General features: G+C 34.1%; 1 protein-coding gene across 5 annotated transcripts in view; it reads right to left on the reverse strand.

The window, feature by feature from the left end:
* PPFIA2 (PPFI scaffold protein A2) overlaps nucleotides 1-21,584 on the reverse strand; it is a 474,850-nt gene that overhangs the window by 376,956 nt on the left and 76,310 nt on the right. For 4 of the 5 annotated variants that reach the window (XM_007457669.1, XM_007457665.1, XM_007457664.1 and 1 more), the window contains one exon: nucleotides 12,421-12,474. The exons of the other annotated variant lie outside the window; for it this stretch is intronic. In XM_007457669.1, the coding sequence (XP_007457731.1) occupies nucleotides 12,421-12,474 (54 nt within the window). The remainder of the gene's footprint in view (nucleotides 1-12,420; nucleotides 12,475-21,584) is intronic. 5 annotated transcript variants of the gene reach the window in all.

Below are 21,584 nucleotides of genomic sequence, written 5' to 3' on the forward strand. Positions count from 1 at the left end.
ATGCGGGCCTCTCACTGCTGTGGCCTCTCCAGTTGTGGAGCACAGGCTCCGGACGCACAGGGTCAGCGGCCATGGCTCACGAGCCCAGCCGCTCCACAGCATGTGGGATCTTCCCGGACCGGGGCACGAACCCGTGTCCCCTGAATCGGCAGGCAGACTCTCAACCACTGCGCCACCAGGGAAGCCCCCGGTATACCATTTTTTATATTTAAGTATCTCTCTTTTTATATTTACTGTTTTTTTATGAAAGACTATACTTTCTGATATTAATATAGCTGCATCTGCTTTATTTTGTTACCTAGTATTATATGGTATATCTTTTATGTCATTTTAGTTTCAACCTTTATTACCATATTTTAGATTTCTTTTATAAACTATACATAGTTTAAAAAAATTCATTCAGACAGTCTTTATTTCACATTGACTATTTTTTCTACTTATATTTAATGTAATTACTTCCACTTATATTTAATACAATTACTTATATACATTTATTTAAAAGTTAAAATAATGATGTTGGTTGTAATGTCAAATTTTAGTGAATTTCCTGGCCTTTTACAGAATGGTAATGTAAATTAAATGAAACCCAGTGTTTCTGGATATGAATACCAAGATTTTTAATTTTTTTTTCAAAAACCTTGTCCATAGAAGAAAAATAGTCACTCATGTGGACTACTCATTTTAATCTATGATGAAGAAAAGGAAAAATAGAAAAAATAACTAGCATTATCACAAACCTTTCCACCATACTCCAATAAAAATATAAATTGTTCCTATTAGTAAAATATAAGATATCTGGAGAATTTGTTATATAGCCAAAAGATGATTTTGTAACTTTCCAGGGACTTTGAGGAACATTTTTAGCCAAATATTAAATTTTTAATATTATAACTCTTCTACTTTTCCTATAACACTTATAATTTTATAAGTATATTTCCTATAACACTTATAATTTTATAAGTATATTTATAAGTATAGGCTATTAAATTATTTTTCAAAAGATATTTGAATTCAAATATCTTTTGAATAATCTTTCGAAAAATAATTTAATAGCCTATACTTATAAATAAGTATATTCAAATATCTTTTGAAAAATAATTTAATAGCCTATCTTCAAATATCTTTTGAAAAATAATTTAATAGCCTATCATAAGGCATATTCCTATTATGTGGTATTCTTGAAACAACACAGATTTCAATTGAAAATAATAATTTTGCATAATGATAACTTTGTTATGAATATATAATCAGATTCCTTTTTAAAGTGCCTGTAGTGGTTATAATTAATGTTAAGTGAAAAGAGAATATGCATGTAATTTCAGCATTCACATTTTGCTGATTCATGTTTCCCTGAGTGTGCATTTGAAAAAGACAATGTAGTTACTGAAAGGTAGTTAGAGTTGTTTTCCTTCCAGGTAAGTTCCTTCACATGGCAACACAAGTTCCTAGGCAGGGCTAGAGGACAAGTAAGCCTTAATGCTGCCTCCTCTGGAAGCCTAATGAGGAAATAGGGGAGCCACAGAAGTTTGCAGTTTCTCCAGCCAACCTTTGATGAATACCAGTGGTAGAATGGGGCAAATCATCAGAAAACTAGCTCCTTTCTCATTTTGCCAAAGGAGGTAGTGCATCACGTCACTGGGATCCCTGGAAAAGCAACAGCAGCAGCCCTAAATCTGTGCAAATTCTACTGCCTCAGGCTATGCAGGAAAGGCTCATCAGACCCTCCTTCTTAGAGGGCCAGCTGGGTGCAATCATGACTCTTTTCTGGAATGGCCAAATAAGAATTGGCCCATAGTCTAATCACATTGAGGCTGAACAGGTGTTTAGCCATTAAGCTGCAGAGGCCCCTGGAGGGTGTCTGGGGCTTCCTAGAAAAAAATAACTCACATATACTTTTAAAAAAGTACCCCAAGACCAGGTTTAATTTTATACTCTAAACTTCAGCAATTAAATTTAAACTGATGTACTATAAATAAGTTGCAGTAGCCAGTTTTATGAGTTGCTAAAGTCCATAGAGTTGAACTACTTTTGGATACAAGAGAAAGACCCTTAATTCCTTCCATCCAAAATAAAGATTTTAGCTTAATGCAAATTAGGTCTTCAACATCTGGTTCAACATTCACCTCTCAAAACAAGTCTTCCAAAAAAATAAAAATAAAATCCCCCCTAAACACACTTACTGTGATTATTTCCATATAACATAAAAGTATTTATCTATGTACCATTGTTTTACACTTATCAATCATGTTTTAAAAAGAAACAATTGCTAACCAGTTAAAGTGCAAAAATCTATAGCACTGAATTGATATCTTTCATTTTTTCTGAAGTCCCAGAACAGTGCTGCATACACAATAGCATTACAAACGTTTCCTAAATAAACTTTTATTCTTACTTTATATTTTTCACATTTTAATGAGCAATTACATGTATAAAGCTGTATTCATCCGTCTTTCAAATAAATATCCAAAATTATAAGCATCTTTGATCAAGAATAAAAATAGTCCCACTTTATTATGTTGGATAAGAGCAGTCTAATTAGAAACCAGCCTCTTGTTTAGTCAAGAAACTAAAAAAAATCCCATTTTTTGTAGGAGAAAATACATATTAAAATTTAAAAAAAGAAATATATATAAATATGTATGTTTATATATATTACATATATTTATATATATACTTAAATGTGCTTATATATGCTATATATAAATACACACACATATGTACAAATTTATGTACAATAAAAATAAACAGAAATAGAAAAGATAGGAAAAGAATAAAATACCAGTATTTACAATGTCTGTAATTGAAATTATATTACTATTTTGGACAGAAATGTAATAGGGATTGTGAGGAACAAAGATAGGTAAATTTAAATGATTCATATTAAACTTTATATGATCAGAAAACTGAGTATATATTAATATATAGTTTATTGTTTTATTATTAACAAAAATAATATATCTTTGCAATAATGCGTTCCTAATTTATTTTACTTATTATGTCCTTTTTCATTAATATATTGCTTTTCCCTCAAAAAAATTTCAAGTACCTTTATTCTTATAGACTGATTAGAAATTAATAGTAAGTAACAACTAAGACCCTTATTTCTAACAAGAAGTTGTTTTATTACTCTCAGCTTCCCAAATAACTTCTATCCTGGAAAAAATCATTTCTAAAATGTTTCTTAACACATTAATCACCAGTGAAACAATATGCTGAGAGATCTCAAAAAAATGCTTCCACATTCAGTGTTATTCTAACCCAACTTTTGGATGTTAGTCTATAATTCATATCCCTTCACTCACTTTCATATTAAACATGATATAAATGTTTGAATATAGGAAACCATGTTCAAATGTGCCCTCTAAATAAGTAGTTTGTGTTGAAATACAGATGCTTAAATAGGTCTAATCAGTAATGCATTAATGAATAGGAAATTACCTAACACAGAAATCTTCTGGTATCATATATACAAAGCATTACATTTCTCTCACGACAAAATTCCTGCATACGAACTACCTTTCATTATTTTGGCTACATATTCATGACTTCAATATTTTAAGTACCTATTCTGACTAGTTGACTAGTTAAAAATATTGATAAGTTAAATAATTAAAATGAAGTTATTGATTCTTTTCTTTCCTATCCCCTATCCACACCGGCACACAGGAAGCAAACATTTGATTCAGTTGTTATGTGTATATCTTCAAACTCTAAGGGATACACATTAATTTCCTTCTCCCCTTGCCTTACATATGTTCCATGGAATTGCCCGCTGATATAGCTGTGGAATAAAATCTACACACAGAGATAACATTGCCTTCTTCTATGCGTCATTCCTTTGGGTCCACTCCCATTTGGCTTAGGAGAAGGACACCCTTCTCTTCTTCATGAGAGTAAAAAGCCTGCATTACTTCTTACCAGCTGAAATTCTGCTAATGAGTCCTTTCTGGTTTTCACTTAGAGAGGCTAAAGGTGGTGATTCACAGTGGCAGGACTGATACTACTGTAATTATTAACTAGTAAGTCTGTGGGTATGTTTAGCACTTCTTCATGAAATGCGGAGATGCTTATCACCAATGGTACTATGATTTGAGGCTCTAAGTAAAATTTTGAATCAACAATGGAAGTTCCACTTCACATCTTTTACTTTCTTATTTATTGAAATTTTCAATACTTGGTTTCCATTTGTTCCATCTGAAGACCTATTAAATTCCTATTCTTCATTCGTTTGTTGGAGTGTAGTTATAAACCAGGCAGAAATTTCTGCTTTCAAAGGGATTATATTTAATGATATTAAATAAGATAAATAAGATATTCAGTATCTAAATATATCCTTATGATTTTTGCACTGCTGTTATTTTTCCAAGTGGCCAATATTTGTAGTTACCCTTGAGTCCTATTTCTTTTCCCACCGGAAGATTCTATTAATACTGCCTTTGTAAGGTTTTTATTCTCTGCTATTTTAATTCTTGCTACCACTACCATAATCTGAAGTACACTCGTGTAATCTCATTCCAGAATAATTATAACAGCCTCAATCCCTTTCTCCATAAGGTATTCTGTTAGAGTTCTTATCAATACATTAAGTACACAAATATGCTCATATAAATCATGTGTTTGAGAGTGTTTGTTCTTATTCATTCAGCAAATATACACTGAGGAACTCACATGACAGTATTATTCTAGACCTTTGGAATATAATAGTGAATAAAAGAGACAATGCCTCTGACTATATGGAGTTTATATTATAGTAGAAGAAAACAAACAATAAACACATAGGGGCAGAGAAAAGAATATTGGATGACCTTTCTGATAAATTAGCATTTGAACAAAGACCCAAGGAAAGTGAGAGTAGGTTTAGGGGCTATCTGTGGAGACAGTATGGTAAGCAGAAGGAATAATAGCAACAGCATACCCAGGTAAAGGGATAGCAAGTTGGAATGAACTATGGGAAGGAAGGTATGAGATGAATTCCTAGAGGAATTGTAAGGTGAGAAGTCATGAAGCGTCTTAGAAACCACTCCATGGGCTTTGGGGATTTTATTCTGATGGGAAGCCAATGATGATTTAAGCCTTGATGTGACATGATCTGACTCATATTTTAAGAAATTTATCCTGCTTGGTTCACTGAAAAAGGACATATGAAAAGGATGGTGGTTCTGATCAAGGTGGTAATTTTGTAGGGGTGTTTCTGAAAATTGGTTAAATTACCAACAAATTATGAAGACAGAACTCATAGGATGACTCTAAGGTTTTAACTTTGTAAATAGTGCATGAAATTGCCATTAATTGATAGGTGGGAAACTGCAGGAGGTTTGTGGAGAGTGACAGAGAAGACCAGAAGCTCAGTTTTTAATTTTTTATGCTTTAAATTCATATTGGATATACAAGTAGACATGTCAAATATTTAGTTGGATATACAAGTCTGAAGTTCAGGGGAGTGATCCAGTCTAGAGATGTAAATTATTCAGTTATCAGTGTCTAGGTGGCACTTAAGCTGTAAAACAGGCTAGGATTATGAAGGGAGTAAATATAGGTAGAAAAGACTGCAGGGTCCACATAGATAATCCATCCAACTGGCCTCTCAGTTCCTTGATGTCATCAGTTCCAATGAGCTTCATTCCCTCTGTACCTCATCCATTTCCATGACCACAACTTTGGTCTTACCAGCACCTGGGAATGTTTTGGTCCTAAAATGCTTAAATCAAGCATTTTACCCTCGCACCACAATTCTGTATCCCTCTTCCTACACCCTGTTTTTCAAATTTATTGAGACCCTGAATACTCTGCTTCATCAATCCCTTCCTACCTTCACTGAAATTCTTATTCAGCTTAGACTTTATGACATTCTTGCTAATATTCTCAATTATCTTGCTCCATTGGCCTTCCACAGTAATTGACTGGCAGAACCACAGCCTGAAATCAAAATGACTGTAGGCATCCCGCCCCCCCTGCCGCCCATACCTGAGCTACAGAGCACTGTTGGAGGAAAAGAAAACACACCTTTGAGTTTATTTATAACCACTACAAATTCACTGCCTACAAGTGTACCCCAACACTTTCCACTAATCCATCTATGGTCTACCTAATTCTCCCACAATCCATAATGGCTAGATGCATCTTCTCTATATTCCTGAAATATCTTAACCCATCATCTCCCCACTACTGTCAGCTAATTAGGTCTTTTTAACTTTGTGGGGAAAACAGAAACCATTAAATGGAAACTCTTGCAACTTTTTAAGATCCCCACCTACAAAAATGTTTGCAACAGTTTCCATTCTTTTTTCTACTTCCATTTCACATTTGAAGAGACATTTCTCTTTCTGTGTAACATGCTCTGGAGTCCATCTTTTTCTGCTTCATCCAATGACCTATTAATTAACTTCTCTTTCCTCAGTAAATTCTTTTCCCTCTCTATGTGCTTTCCGTATGTTTCAACACACACAAATTTTCTCTCCTTAAAATAATTGTCTCTCAGCCTCATCGCTTATATTAGCTATTATTTCTTTTCACTTCCTTCATAATTAAACACTCAGAAATTGTTTCCTTAGCCACTGAATCCAATTCTTATCTTCCATTTAATTTCTTAGGCCACTGGAAACTTGATTCTACCTGAATTACTCCATTAAAATTATTCTCACCTAGACCACCCTTTATCCTCTTGTTGCTAAATTTCAGTGGGGCACTCTGTTGTTGAACTCTCAACATCCTGAAACTGCTAATAACCCTTTTCACCACCCTCTCTTGACCTTGGCATTCATGATTACAAACTTTCCTGGTATTCTTTCCTGTAACCATCCTGTTTTATCTTTTTTGAGGAACACTCTTCCTCTTAATTTTCCCTTTCCCTTTCCTCTGACCATTAAATGCTTTTCTTCCTCAGGGCTTTATTCTGAACTCTTATCTTCTCATTCAGAATACATTTTTTTGGAATGATTTCATCAGCTCCAACAGTGTCAATTAACTATTCTACATGTTCAAATTAATGGCTATAAATGATAACTGACCTTTAAATTCCAAAATCATTCATATATTCCCAACTCTGTCACCTCAATTTACTGTGTCCAAAACTGAACTCAATATCCCGCCTCCAGAAATGCTCTACCTCATGGGATTCTTGTCTCTATGTATGGTACCTTTATCCATTCAATTGCCAAATTAGAAAGTTCAAAATCATCCTTGACTCTTCAGTAAATTTTATTCTCCTTCCTCCAAACAACCACTTATTCTTGTGTGTTCACTAAGTCCTTAATAGCTCATGAATCAGTTTATTCCTCTCCATTCTCACTGTCACTTGATAGGTTCATACTAAAAATTTATTGTTTTAAACAAAATAAAATGTTGACTTTCCCCTGAGACATTGCCTCAATTAGTTTTATAATGTAGTAGGACAGACAAAAAAAAAACCACCATTATCATTTTTGTCGTCCCTCCTTTGGATGACCGCAAGAGCCTTTTTCAATGGTTTTCCTGCTTAGTCGTTTCTCTAAATCACTCTCCACTAGAGTCAGAAAAATGTTTCTAAAGGATAGAGCTGATTAAGTGACTCTCCTGTTTAAAGACTTTAATGGGTCCTCATGTTCTTTAGTATAGAGTACAATTTTTTTCCATGAAATTTCTTACTTCTTGCCCTGGATTAATCTTTTACCTTCTATCTCACCACTACCTCCCATCCTTCAGCTTATTTCATACTCTAGCCACTCTAAGTTATTTTCTAATTTTTAACTTATGCATATAGTATTTCCTTACTTAAAATTCCATGTTCCACCTTTCTCAGTTGGCAAACTTCAACTCATTCTACAATTAGACATTATTTTCTTTTATTTGCCCTCCTTGATCCTCCAGCCCCTTTTTACTCCCGTCAATTGGATTACGTGATCCTCTTATTTTCATTTCACCCTGTGCTTACATTATATTGTAATTAGTTTTTACCAACCTGTCTACTCCACTATATTGTAAGATTCTGAAATAAGAAACTGTGAATTGTTTACCACTGTATTCCCAAAACCTAAACAAATGTCTAGCAAACAGCATACACTCAAATATACACTGAATTCTGACTAAACAAATATGAGAATGAAAGTAATATAGCAATATAACATTCAGGCTGAAAGAAATTAAATTAGATAAAAATTCAGACTCACTTAATTTATGCCCTTATCTTTTGAAGCAAGTGAGTAGAACATTGGCATTTTTTGAATAATCAAATTAAGATCAGTTTTGGAGACTTTAAAATTTTAATGCTGTCTACAATATGAAAAATATATAACCTGGTCTAAATAGCACCCTCAGGAAATGGAATTTGTTTTAAATTCTGTGGAGTGTTTACTCAAATTGCTAAGAACCATCAGGAAGACCATTAAAATGAGAACAGAAAGTACAAAAACATGGAATGTACAATTCTGGTTCCTCAGTGGGGAAAGAATTAATAGAGCTGGAGAATGTTCAGGACAGTGTGCATATCAAGCCCAAGGATACCAAATAGATGCATACTCACTTATTCATCACACTCTAGAAATAAAGAGAACCATTAGCATTTGAATAACGGAAACTTAGAACAATTAAAATACTAAGTTGTGTAGGAAGCAAATTTATAGAGCGTCTCACTCCGGGGTAACAAATAGAAAGAAAAACAAGGGAGGAACTGAATAGCCCCAGTGGCATTCTTGCTGTAAGTCCTGGATGAGGCAATGAGGTGGACTTGATTCAAACACTGATAATAGAACTGTGAACTATCAGGACACTTCGACACTTGACCAGTGTGTTCAGGAATTTGTTTCATATAGTCTAGGGTTTGTCCCACATTACTCTTTATTAGATTTTGTCCATATTAACCCTCAAAAAGAATCAGAAATAATAGGAAAGTAAGTAGCTAGTTCATATCAGTTTATAAATAATCAGAAAGTTTCTTAAACCAAATGACAAAGAGAAACTCCCCTCATTGTATACATTAGTCTGCTTGGATCTATATTATGAAACTTAACTTTTGTGGCCAAGCCAGCTGAGCTACTAAAACCCACCTGCAGACTTAGATCTAGCTCGCAGTCTGGGACAAATCCTGGCTCCAGGCTGAGACTCCAAATCCTCTATGTCACCAGCTCATGGGCTCAAAACAGGACAGTGACCTGTCACACTACTGGTACCACATGGACCTGCATATCCACAGCTCTCCAGATACCCGGTTCATCTGGTATAGCAGTATAACTATTCATGCTTTATACCTGTTTCTCAGCATCTAAAATCCCCTTGGCTATCAGAAACTGAGTTACTTAGACCTTACCCTGGCCTTCCTAATGGCCGGCCTGATGACCTGACAACTTGATAATGAGGGATATCCCTGACACCTATACATTTCACAAGCTCTTCATTTTTAATAATGTTAATATTTTAAATTTAAAACACTATAGAAAAATGGTATATTAAAAAAGCACTTAATAATGATATTTTACCCTTTAGATTTTAATTATCTATTTCCTTTTTATTTTTATATGTAAATATATGCTATGTTTTTACACTGGAGGTTAATCTGTGATCTAATTTTTATGAATGAAAAATATATGCAGAATGTAGAATATCTTTGATACAAATTTTCAAAGACAATTTTAAGTTAACATAATGCACCATATTTTTCTTAATGATAGAAGGGTTTATTTTCTAAGATAACTATGTGATTTACAAAAATCTGCAAGTTCTATTTGCAGCAGCAACTGATTTCCAGTTTACAAATTTAAAAACATAATTTTTGAAATTCTTTTCAGAAGAAAGCCATTATAAAGCTTCTTGAATTGCCCCTGAAAATAATGAATGAGTGATTCTCTTTCATTATTAGCATTAAAACTGAGACTTCTTGAATTTTCAAAAAACCTATTTAACATATTGTTAAAAATATCAATGCAAACTATATTCCTGGAGTTACTCAAATTTATTCTTACTGGATATGCAAATTTATTTATAATGACATTTGCAAATTTGACACAACTTTTCATACATGCTTACTATTTGAACAAATGCAAAATTCACTTTTTTCTAATGCTTCAGAAATAATATTTATATCTACCCACAGAAAATTTTTCAATTTTTAAATATACCATTTATATTTAAAGATATATCCGATATTTCTATTATACTGTTAAAGAAATTACTCCACAGCTACATATCCTTGTGAGAGACCATTCATTCAACACTTTATATATTCTGTTCAATGAGAAAAAAATTATAGGAACTTGAATTTCTTACCAATGAAAATTTCATCATAGAATGGGTTTAGTAATACACTGTCAACATTTATAAAAAAGACACAACTTTAGAAATGGATAATGGATAACGGTATTCAGACAATCTATTAGAAAGGCCTTTTTTTAAAGAAAGAAAAAGTAATATGAAACTTCAAATGGACTTAGGTTATGTATAATTTAATCTGACTTTCAGTTTTCTAACGGGGGCAAAAACAATAGCTTAATTCAAAGCCTTATTCTTAAATGACTGAAGCAACTCTAGACACTATTACCATTTTACCTTCATACTTAGACTACTTTATATAAGCTTTATAAAGGATTAAAAAGTGATTTTATTACCTAGCTCTTGGTAATATCCTCTCAATATCTCTTTAACAGTGGGAAACACTAAATGTATGTATACTGTTAACACCCTAGATTGTCTAAGCTCTTATGTACTCTGACATTTGTGTGATGTTTTCCACTCTACAAAAAGTTATAAAGTAAGCACTATCATTGAATTTCAGAAAATGTACGTAGCAGTATAAAATACCCATCATCATGGTAAGGGATGGCCAAGAGAGAACCTATATCTTCATAATATTATAAATTATGTCCAAAGAAAAAAAGACATACATACATGTAGTATAAAAATACAGACAAATATACAGTTCACTTTTAGCTTTGGGGAATTAAGTTGATTAAGTTCGCCTTTAGGTCACCATCTTTCCTTTCTGTGACCTTTTTCCCCTGTAAGGGGCTTCTTTCAGTAACTAGGATTTATGCTGACTCAATCTTCCATGTTTAGAAACTTGCTTTCTTGAAAGGATATGATAAACTAATTTATTTTAACATATAAATAGCAGGTAAGAGTTTTATGGTCACATGCAGAAGAGAGGTGTTTAGTTTAGTTTAGTTTTGAACAAGGGAGAAATCCTCTTAAAACCAACTTATCTCTAACTGCAGAATTCTTTCAGGAATCAGTGAACAGTGAGGGAGGTATTTTAAAGGAAATGAATTTATTCTTCTAATAAAAGTTGAATGCTATGCACAAACATAACACAAAGCATCAGGATGAAATTACATCACATAAGCAGTCACCTACACTACTACACTGACTTACATTTCATCTTGTCTTATGCTGCAGTATAATAGGTTCAGGGACTAAATATAAGCAGCTATCTGAAGACAGTACATTTTTTTTCCTGCATAAATTTAGACAATGAAAATAAAAGGAAGGGAAAGGACTAAAATATGTTGTTTAGCCTACTTTAGGAGCATTATGAAGATTAGACAACATCATGAGACACATGAGAGTGAGACAGGAGAGAAAGAGCTACAATTGAAAGTTATCTTTTTAACACTTCAGTGGTGTCTTAAAGTAGAGTTATATACTTCAGCTAGATGCCTAGATGAAGTATAGCTAAAAATTGACAACACAGGATTCTGTGTGTTCCACATTAAACCTTACAGTGCTAAGTGAAAAGCAAGCAGTGATACAAATTTATGCATTGGCTGTTTGTTGAAATAAATTGAATTTTATTACTTTAGATATACACCATGAACTCATGTTTGTGCCTCAAGCATGAAATCACAGGAATGTTCTTTTACTCAATGTTTTCTGAAATCAGACATCACAGAAAGGACTACAATGTTCCAATACTAGACTATCAATCTCTTGTTATTGCCTAAAAATGATAATCTTTTAAAACTTTCAAGCACTTTCTCCAATTTTCTAGAAGCTTCCTGGGTAAAGCAGGAAAGAAACAGCAATATCAAGAATCAACACTGTGAAAAAAATGGGCTGATAAAGTAATTTTTTCTCAGTAACTAGAAAGTATATTGCAACTGAAATCATACACTTATTTACAATGGTAAACTCTCAAGTTCCAAAAAGTTTTAACTTTTTTTGTAGCCCGTTAGTAGGACATAAGGTGTTTAACATACTAATGAAGCTTTTATTCTTATTTTTAGAATCAACGTATGGAGATGAATTTTATGAGTATTAAAACTTTTTAAAACACTAAATGACACCTCACAGCAAGTTCACATTTTTGTATTAGTTACTGCAATAGCTATAAAGTTTTGAAAGAAACTATTTCAAAAAGTTACCTGTGTGACAAATTGTATACAAGTAACTCTGATGATCTGGTATGTACATAATTCATTTCGTCAATAGTTAAATTTAAGGAAGAATCTAACTTACCGGTGGATCAGCCCCCTTAGAACCAGTCAGCCCTCCTGTTAGGGATTCGATATCCTGAAAAGGGGAGAGGTGTTGATTGTAAAATGCTACTCAACAGCATGGAGAATTTCCCAGTCCCACAGTGTAATATTTTCTTTAGCTACAAAGTTAGGGCACTCAGCTATATTTTTGTTTTGTTTTGAGACAATCTTACACACTGTAATGCTATACCAATTGTCGTACCTAAAAATCTAGATATTTTCTCCAACTCTGTATAATCTGTAAATAGAAAAAAATACAAACAGACTAATTATTCTTGAAATATGTAAAGAAAATGGCTCTAGGTGGGAAAGCAGATGTTTCATTCTCTAAGAAGCTGAAGTGAGGGCAGAACAGAAAAAAGAAAATTTAATGAAACTGCAATTTAACATATTATTTGCAAATACTGAACCCATGGAAAATGCTTAAACTACAAAAAAATCTAATTATCTACAGTTCACTCTATTACTATACATAGAAGATGAAAATATTAACAGATATGGACAGATTAGCTATTCTTTTATAAGGATTGATTTCTAATCTTAAATCGGTAACCACAGTAGATCATGCCTGAGAAATGATTACAATTGACAAAGGTATCACAAATGAAGAAATGGATGATGCTGTGACAAACTCGAGAGCAAGTGCGCTGTTTTAGGAACTAGAGCTCAGCCTTATCAGTTGTACGGCTTTGGTCCCAGGGTTACTAATCATATGGCTTTTTCAAAAGAAGCTAGAATTTTAGGTTTTTAAGTAAAATCTCTCAGGACTTTAATGTTTGCAACTGTTTTAATTTTTAAACCATCCCCCCACTCCTCCCAAATGAAAAAACAAAACAACAACAAAAAAACCTGTCTGCTCATAGGTAGATGAATAGGAGTTTGGGGCTAAATTGATAAGTTACAGTTTTTGCTAAAAAGTTTCTTTCTTGTGACCCTGGTCACTTATTTGTTTGCATCTAGTTGAATGGATAGGTTTGAGGAACCTGGGAAAACGTGTTGCAGTAAGAAATCAAAGATGAAAGAAAGACAACTGAGTAAAGATAGAAGGAAAAGAAATTTAAATATCTATGATCAGAGAAACAGCCAACACCTGGATATCATTAAGAAGACATGCTACTAATTCACTTGGGACTCAAATTACATCATTTCACTGGTATCTCAAAAATGGGGAATCTTAACAATAAATATGGAACTCAAATGAGCATGTGAAGGAAACATTAAAGGCAGGGCAGGGAAGAAGGAAGGGATGGTGTGGTGAAAGGGATGGTGTGGTGAAAGTTTCCATCTGAAGGAGCTGACTTTGAACAGGAACTTGATGAGTGATGAATTTCTGCATGCATATTTTATTAAGGGCCATGAATGATAAGGCAACCACAAGAATGCTTGCCAAGAAACTTACTGTCTTCTTCGTAATGCATATATTGTATATAATATTTTTTCCTACCCAGCATCCCTTTGAGGAACTTCTTCCCTCTCCATTCTAGCTCTAAAAGAGGCTTATAAAAATTGCTTCAAATGTTGTAGGGGCCTGCCAGAGAATTGAGGTAATATGGATTCTATAAGATATAATGGGAGTGTCTTAAGTCCTTGATAATATCATTTGAGCAATGTTTGAAACTGGATGTTCTCCCTGCCTGCAACTTTAAGATAAGTTTCTGGCTCCCAAATACTAAAAGATCCTAATTAATATGTCTGCAATATTGTCTATTTTGAAAAGGCCCTCCCTCTCCATCCTATTGAAATTCTTTATTCCAACAACACGCATACCATAAACAATCAAATCATCTAAATTATTTGATCTTACGTGATCTTTAACATTTCTATTGTTATCTAAGTAAATCATGTCAGTATACAATAAAATTAAGCATGAAACATATTTATAAATTGGCAAACAAAATTAGCATTCCTTTTGAATCCAAAGATTAAAATATAATCTAAAAATTATTTTTGAATTTCATGGAGTGAAATAAAATGGCTAAAGTATTAGATTAACAGAAAATAAAACACACAGCCCTTTGCACTTTTTGATAATACTCCTGTTATGACCATGACAAAAAACAAAGTTCTATTCACATGAAAGGTTTCTTCCAAGCACACTTTAAATGCAAAGAACAAAAAAAAGGTGTTAAGTACATTTTGAGTTAATACCTTCATTATTCATAGAAAGGCACATAAATTATATTAACAATAGAATTTCTGATGACATTATCAGAGAGATAATAGGGAAATTAATTCAGAGAAAAAATATTTTAGCAATTTAGTTGAGGCATTTTGTCATCTTGTTAATTAAAAGTTCTACCATGATTTCTTGCCATCGTAGAAAAGTTGGGCCAATGCTCAGATATGTAAAATTTTAAACTTTTCATGATAGTCATGGTCTTGAAAAAAAATAAAGCAACAATAGAATTTTGAAGATGAATGGAAAAGGCATTGGTATTTCTGTTTTTTAACATGTTGAATTAAAGCAAATTATGAACTCATGGCTCTAAAGAGAATACAGATATATTCTTTTATTCTGTTTATTCTTTTAATTAAAAAAACTTTTTTTAATCTTATTTTCTATTTTGAGTGTAAGTTGAGAGAGAGTGTCCTACTTGGATAGATGCCCAAATTAAACATGGCTTATCTATCACTTGATGCAAAAAAAATTTCAGGTGTGAATAACAAGCATAAGTGCATGAATGCATTTATGTTGTAAAATTAATAGGTGAAATAAATCCCTTGAGAAACTGAAAATAGCTGAAAGTGAGTCAATCTTTCTGATGGTTGCTGAATATCTTATTTACAAAATATAACTTAAATCTTTGACAAATTTGTCTATCTTGTTATTTACATGTATTTTTATATAGATAACAAAAAGGGAGACACTAAAAAGTAAAAACATTGATTTCCTAGATAGTTTTTAAACTTACTACTGTAATAATGTTATTTGTTTGATTAAAACATTCAAAACAAACTTTGATTTTTTACTACGTTATGGAATTTTTAAAAACTATGTTGTACACCATATTCATTTAGATTTAATAGCTAATAAAATAATAACTACTTACTGAACATTTACTCCATGCAGGCACTCTTTAAATGCTTTATATACATTATAAACAGTTTTATAGGGTAGTTATAAGAGCCTTATAAAGTAGTTATTTCTTTTCTCACTTAGGCTAAAAGTTTTATATAATTTACCCAATATCACACAGCTATTAAGAAGTGGGGTTACAAAATATATTTGTTTGACTCCAAACCTATGTTTTTAATACCAGTTGTAGGAGAACAGCTTTATCCTGGCATCATGGTGACCTTGCACATATCCACATGGGCCATGTAGGCAAGGCTAACCTTAGGTTGGCCCATGTCTTGGTGGAATATCCTGTGGACCTCCAGGAAAGCAAGTCATGAAGACCTTACACATGGCTGTTTCTCATTCTCCTCCCTGGCACCAGTGAGGCATGGAACTTTCCACTGCACTCATCTCCCCCATCCCCAGATCCATCTGCAGGCTATAAAACTGCTAAGGTGCAATATGGAGTGGGCTCCTCCCCAACAGAGCAGCCTGTCACTCTTGTTGTCTGTCATCTGGCTCATCCAATTTAGTGTTGTCCTGTGGGCCTAGCGACCATGTACAGGATTGGATTTAGGCTACTGATATGACTAAGGTGCAAAATTTAAGGATGCACTCATTTTGAGGGTCATACAGGTGCTGATCCTGCCCCTGCAGGATCCTGACAGTGAGGGCCTCCTTAAATGTTATACCCTAGGCACCTCATTCTTAGACATCTGCAAAAACAAGCTGACACTTGTACAATCCTGAGAGTGAATGACTCCTTAAACTTTGTGCCCTAAGTACCTTACTTGTCTCACCCTAGTCCTGGCCCTTCTAGGGGTGTGGAAAGCTGACACCACGGAGACTTTGTTTATGCTGTATATGTAATACACTCTTTTAATCCATTTGGAATCACTGTCTCCTTCCCAGTCAAATCTACAGAAGTGTGGCAAGCCAACCTGACACCTGTCCCTGCTCAGGGACAGCTTGCTGCTTAATATCAGCATTATATAGCCTCCTTTATACAGGCTGCTGTTATCTACACAGAACCAAATAAACTAGGATCTATTAATTATGGAATCCAATTCACTTCTTAAAAAGAAAATTCAGGTAATGAAAGTTTCACTTCCCTCTCCAAGGTGTCAAATACCTGAGCAAGGTTATTAGCAGTCCTTGACACAAGCTGTATAGAGTCAGTCTCTTTTAATATGGGAAAACCCTGCTTCTGAGATAGAAACCTGGTAATTCAAGGCTGACCCATGAATCAGAAGTCTTAAGGCTTGGGAAGGGCAAGCCACAGATGCAGTGGAGCAGTCAGTGTCAGAGCTCTAAGCAGAGTGAGATTTGAGGGCAGCCTGGAGCATGGGTATCACCTCCACCCAGGTTTAAAATAAACTCCACTTTGTGCTGCACTGATGCTGTTGGTTGCCCATCTGCACCTTTTTCCCTTGCTCTAAAAGTTGACATATTTTTCCCTTGACAATTTGAATGTTGGAGCTATAGGGATTAATCATGTGGTTTGCCCTGCAGATCATTAAGTTCAGATGTTGTAAATCTTGCTTCCTCTGTGTGGAGGTAGGAAAAAGGAGGATATTAGAAGTTGAGGATTCACTCAGGGCTATTGCTGGATCCTTATTTTTATCCCTGAAGAGTACGATCAGCCAGTTACGGTCAAGGAAAAGATGTTAAAGTAGATTGGGTATCAAATACGTTAAAAATGAAGAATAGAAAATTCTAAACAGTCAGTTGAATCTAACATTGCACATGTCATCAGACCCAGAATATCTTAAAACCTAATAGTTACATTTAAAGTTAATATCAAGTTTTCAAGTACTACTCTTCTAAAGAATCACTTTATATAATATGAAAATACTTAAAGCATTACAATATTGTTACCAGCTATGAGTATTTTGAAATTTGATTTATGCATATTTGTAATTTGCAATTATTTTAGAATATCTTTAGAGGAAAGTGATTATATTTCAATATAGAGTACACTTTCATGCACTAAACAATCTATCAAAAATATATTAGTATAGTGAAATAATATAAAATAGGAAAACATCAACCATATTTACTGAATTATTATATTTAAAATTTGTTTCAAGGTCTTTAAAAATATGATGAGATATTTTATGTTTGTAGAGAAGTTTACAAAATTCATATATTCAAAATATCAAAATTAAGCATTTCTCTCATCCGTTTTATGGGAAAACTCCCCCCAAATATCCCTCATGTTCCATTCTCTTTCAATGCAGGCTTTTGTCCCCGCTACATCACTGCTACCCCTCTTATCAAGGCTGCCAATGACATCTAATTAGCTGAATCAACTGTCAATGTTCATCATCATTTTTCTTGTCTCTAAGCCACATTTGACACAGTTAACCACTCCATCCTTCTTGAAATACTTTTTTTTGTTTTAGTATCCATTGAGTTTCACCTTCTGTGTAATTTTATTTAGTACCATGGCTCCCAAGTACCATGTATGCTAATGAATTCTGGATTCCTTTTATCCTCAGAGATTTACACTGCCTACAACCTCCACTTGGGTGTATTACAGTTATCTAAAACTTAATGCAAAATCAAACTTGATTTTCACCTCAAAACCTCCCCCAAGTTAGGTTTCTGTCCCAGTACTGTCCATCTTGACATCACCACGTACCCAGTTTCTTAGGTCCAAATCCATCAGCAAATCCTGCCAATTCTTATCTTTAAAATATGGCTTGAATTAGACTATTTCTTACAACCTGCATTACTACCAACCTGATCCCTTGGACCAAATCAACAATATTCTCCCTTGGGCTAAAGAATGATCTTCCTAACTGTTGTCCCTGCATCTGTTCTTGTATCCTCATTCCTGATATATTCTCCACACTGCAGTCAGAGCTATCTATTTAAAAGCACATTAAATCAGATTACTCCCATGATCCAAACCCCTCCATGGTTTCCCACTAATCTTAGAACAAAATACAAACTTATTACTATGTCATGCAAGCCCTGTGATGATCTGGCTTTGCCCACTTCACTGATCTTGTCTTTTGCCATATCCTTCTTTCTCATGCCACCCAGCCACACTGGCTCCATTGCTGTGCGAAAAACAAGCCAAATATAACTAACAGTCTAAATCAGTGAAGGTTCTACCCGGGAACAAAAGGCAAACTCGAAAACAATGTAAAAGAGCATTTAATCAGAGGATATTTTATAGAGGTATGGAGGGTTTAATGGATCCAGCAGAATGTGAAGCATGGAGACTGACGGAAAATCATAATAACCACTCCAAGCCCAAAGGAGTAAAGGTAAAAGAACAACGTTGTCAGGAGTTCAGCAAGGGATGAGCACCACTGATCAGCCTCTAGAGCAGTTTGCCACACATGGAGCTCAACAAGTACTTTTTGAATGGATGAATGACTGACTGAATGAGTGAAGCAGGTAATATAATTTTATACCTAAAAAAGCCAAGTCTCAGAGTATACAAATGATGAAGTATTTCTAATTGTTGTATAAATGTATCACTTTGAAAGCATGGCTCAAGGTAATAGTGTCTGTACACCAAATCTTTTTCGAATGCCTGAATGAACAAGTTAATGAATGACTTGCCCAAGATCACACAGCCGGTAAATGCTCCAAAGAAGCTTTGAAATCCTGGGTGTTATAACCCCAAGCACAGTGTACATTTTTTTCCATTATACATCACTAATGAGATATCCTCCTTAAAAAAGACACTCAACTCTATATTATCTTGAGGCAATACATTTCTATATATCCCAGAGTTTCTAGTTCATAAGAAGGAAAACACACAAGATGATTTAATAGATAATAAACAATATATTAAGTTTATCTTCTGGTGAAATACTGTCAATACTTCAAATTAAAGACCTCATACACTAATTATTGCACAATAAATCAATCAATGCTTGATAACTTTATATAACATATGTGCTGAGCGTTAATAAACAGTTCAAATACATTAAACTAAAAATCAATAATGTTTATTTTTATGTAACATTTCATAGTGTGTAGGTACATAGCACTGGCAATGAGTAACAGAAAACAAAATTTCTTTTAAAAAATCATTCAGTTTTTTACATAAGGCTTAATGGAAACAATCTTTCATCCCAGAACACCAGCTCCTTGAGGTAAGCATCCAAATAATGAAGCTGAGTTTATTAATGAGGCATCTTCCTCCTCTGCCAGGCTTAAGCTGTTAAGTGTTTCCTTGGCAACTTTACAGAGTAAATTTCCGGGGAGGCAGAGAAGAAGCAAGAAACACACACAACCAACAAATCGTCTTTCTTACGGAAGCCAGAAAGAGCCCTATTTAGTCATTCTTTAAAATTTTTTAATAAAGGAAAATATCTACACTCTTACTGCAAGCATAGTCCAGCCCAAATCTGAATTTTCCCTGAGCTACACAATTAATTCCTTCAAATGAGAATGACTGAGCATCTTTTATGACTGAGGCACTGTGCTGGACACAGAGAGCATGATGATGAATAAGTCAAGGTCACAGCTTTCAAAGAGTTCACAGTCTAGTAGGGCATGAGAATGACAAAGACAATTTAGTCAACAAATGCATGTTGCACGCAAAATAAGCACAAGGCACCACACTGAATCTGGTGTATGGAATCCAGACGCTATGACATCCTCTCTGACTTCAAGGATCTTTCAGAATGTCAATCTGAAGAATAACATGAGGAAGAATTCAGAGAAATAAGGTGCTGAATTTACAACATATAGGTGTTGTAAAGGGAAATTTTATAAAGTGACAGTAAGTCTGAGTATTTCATGTTGCTGGAATTGTATTTGTTTTTGAACGCACACTGGATAAGTCTGCCCTAAGACCTTGGCTGGGTAACATAATAATTAACATTTATTAAGCACTTACTGTACCAGATGCCATGCTGAGAGTTCTATTGCCTCATTAAAAAGCATCCCAGCTCTTTTAGCTGATTATTTTCACCATTTTTAAGATGATGAAACTGAGTCTTCAAGAGTTTAAATGACTTGACAAAGGTTACATTAACTACTAAGTGTTCAAAGCTAAACAGGCTAACTTCAGAGGCAATGATTTTTAACTATTATGCTCTCTTGAGTAAGTGGAGGTGTGGAAAAAAATGTGGAGGACATCTTGGCATGCCATATAGTGACTTGGCAGAAAACATACTTATTCAATATTTGTAGAAGAAATGAATAAAATTGCAAGAAGAATTTTTGAGGTGAGGTGGATATTCCCTGATGGAAAAAAGAATATCCTTGTCTGACTTACAGATAAGAGCGTTAATGCCACTGGATTTAGCAAAAAAGTAAAATTCCAAAGATTTTTGTTATATATTTCTAAGTTCAAAGTATCCTTTTCAAACTCAAACCTAGACAGGAAATCTAATATGTATCAAAAACATAACTGTGTCAGTGTTGCATGGAATAGGGTTTTCTGAAGAAAGTACCAAAGAGATTTAAGGTTCTGCCTTTTCCATGGAGTGCCCTCTTTGAAGCACTTTCCATTATGATTTTTTTGTGCTGCTTTTTTCCTTGTCTATTCCCTTCCATATGGCTGAGGTGATAAAGGGAACCTTTTGCTAAATCCTGACTCAGACTCAGCTCCTTTTTGCCAACTTTAACACATTGATGGGTACTTTTTATCTCAGATTTAATATGGTCAAATCAGACCTCATCTCTACTCCTCCTCTGCCATTACTCTGGGCAACTGCCTCCATCCAATTTCTTCTCCCAGCATTTATCTCTTTTGGCATTTCCAATAAACAGTCAATTGAGATTTCTGGAGGTCAATAGGGTGTTCCCTCACTCTGGTATTCAAATACCAAGCCAGTCAATTTTTCCTTCTAGATATCTGCTTAGTTCAATGTACTACCTCCTTTCATCATCCACTCCATTCACTACCTTAGTTCAAAGCCTCATTTTATTTTTCCCCTATTCCTGGATTTCTCCAAAATAGTGTCTTTTTGAGTTCTTTTTTCTACTCTCATCCTTATACAATCTCTTCTCCAGAGAAGTGTTTCTCACAATGTGACCTGGAAACTAGTAGCATCAGTGTCACCTAGGAACTTACAAATGCATTTTCTTGGGGTTTACTCCAGTCCTGCTGA

Source organism: Lipotes vexillifer, unplaced genomic scaffold (assembly GCF_000442215.2).
Source record: "Lipotes vexillifer unplaced genomic scaffold, Lipotes_vexillifer_v1.1 scaffold117, whole genome shotgun sequence".
In the NCBI taxonomy this organism is placed as follows: Eukaryota; Metazoa; Chordata; class Mammalia; order Artiodactyla; family Lipotidae; genus Lipotes; species Lipotes vexillifer.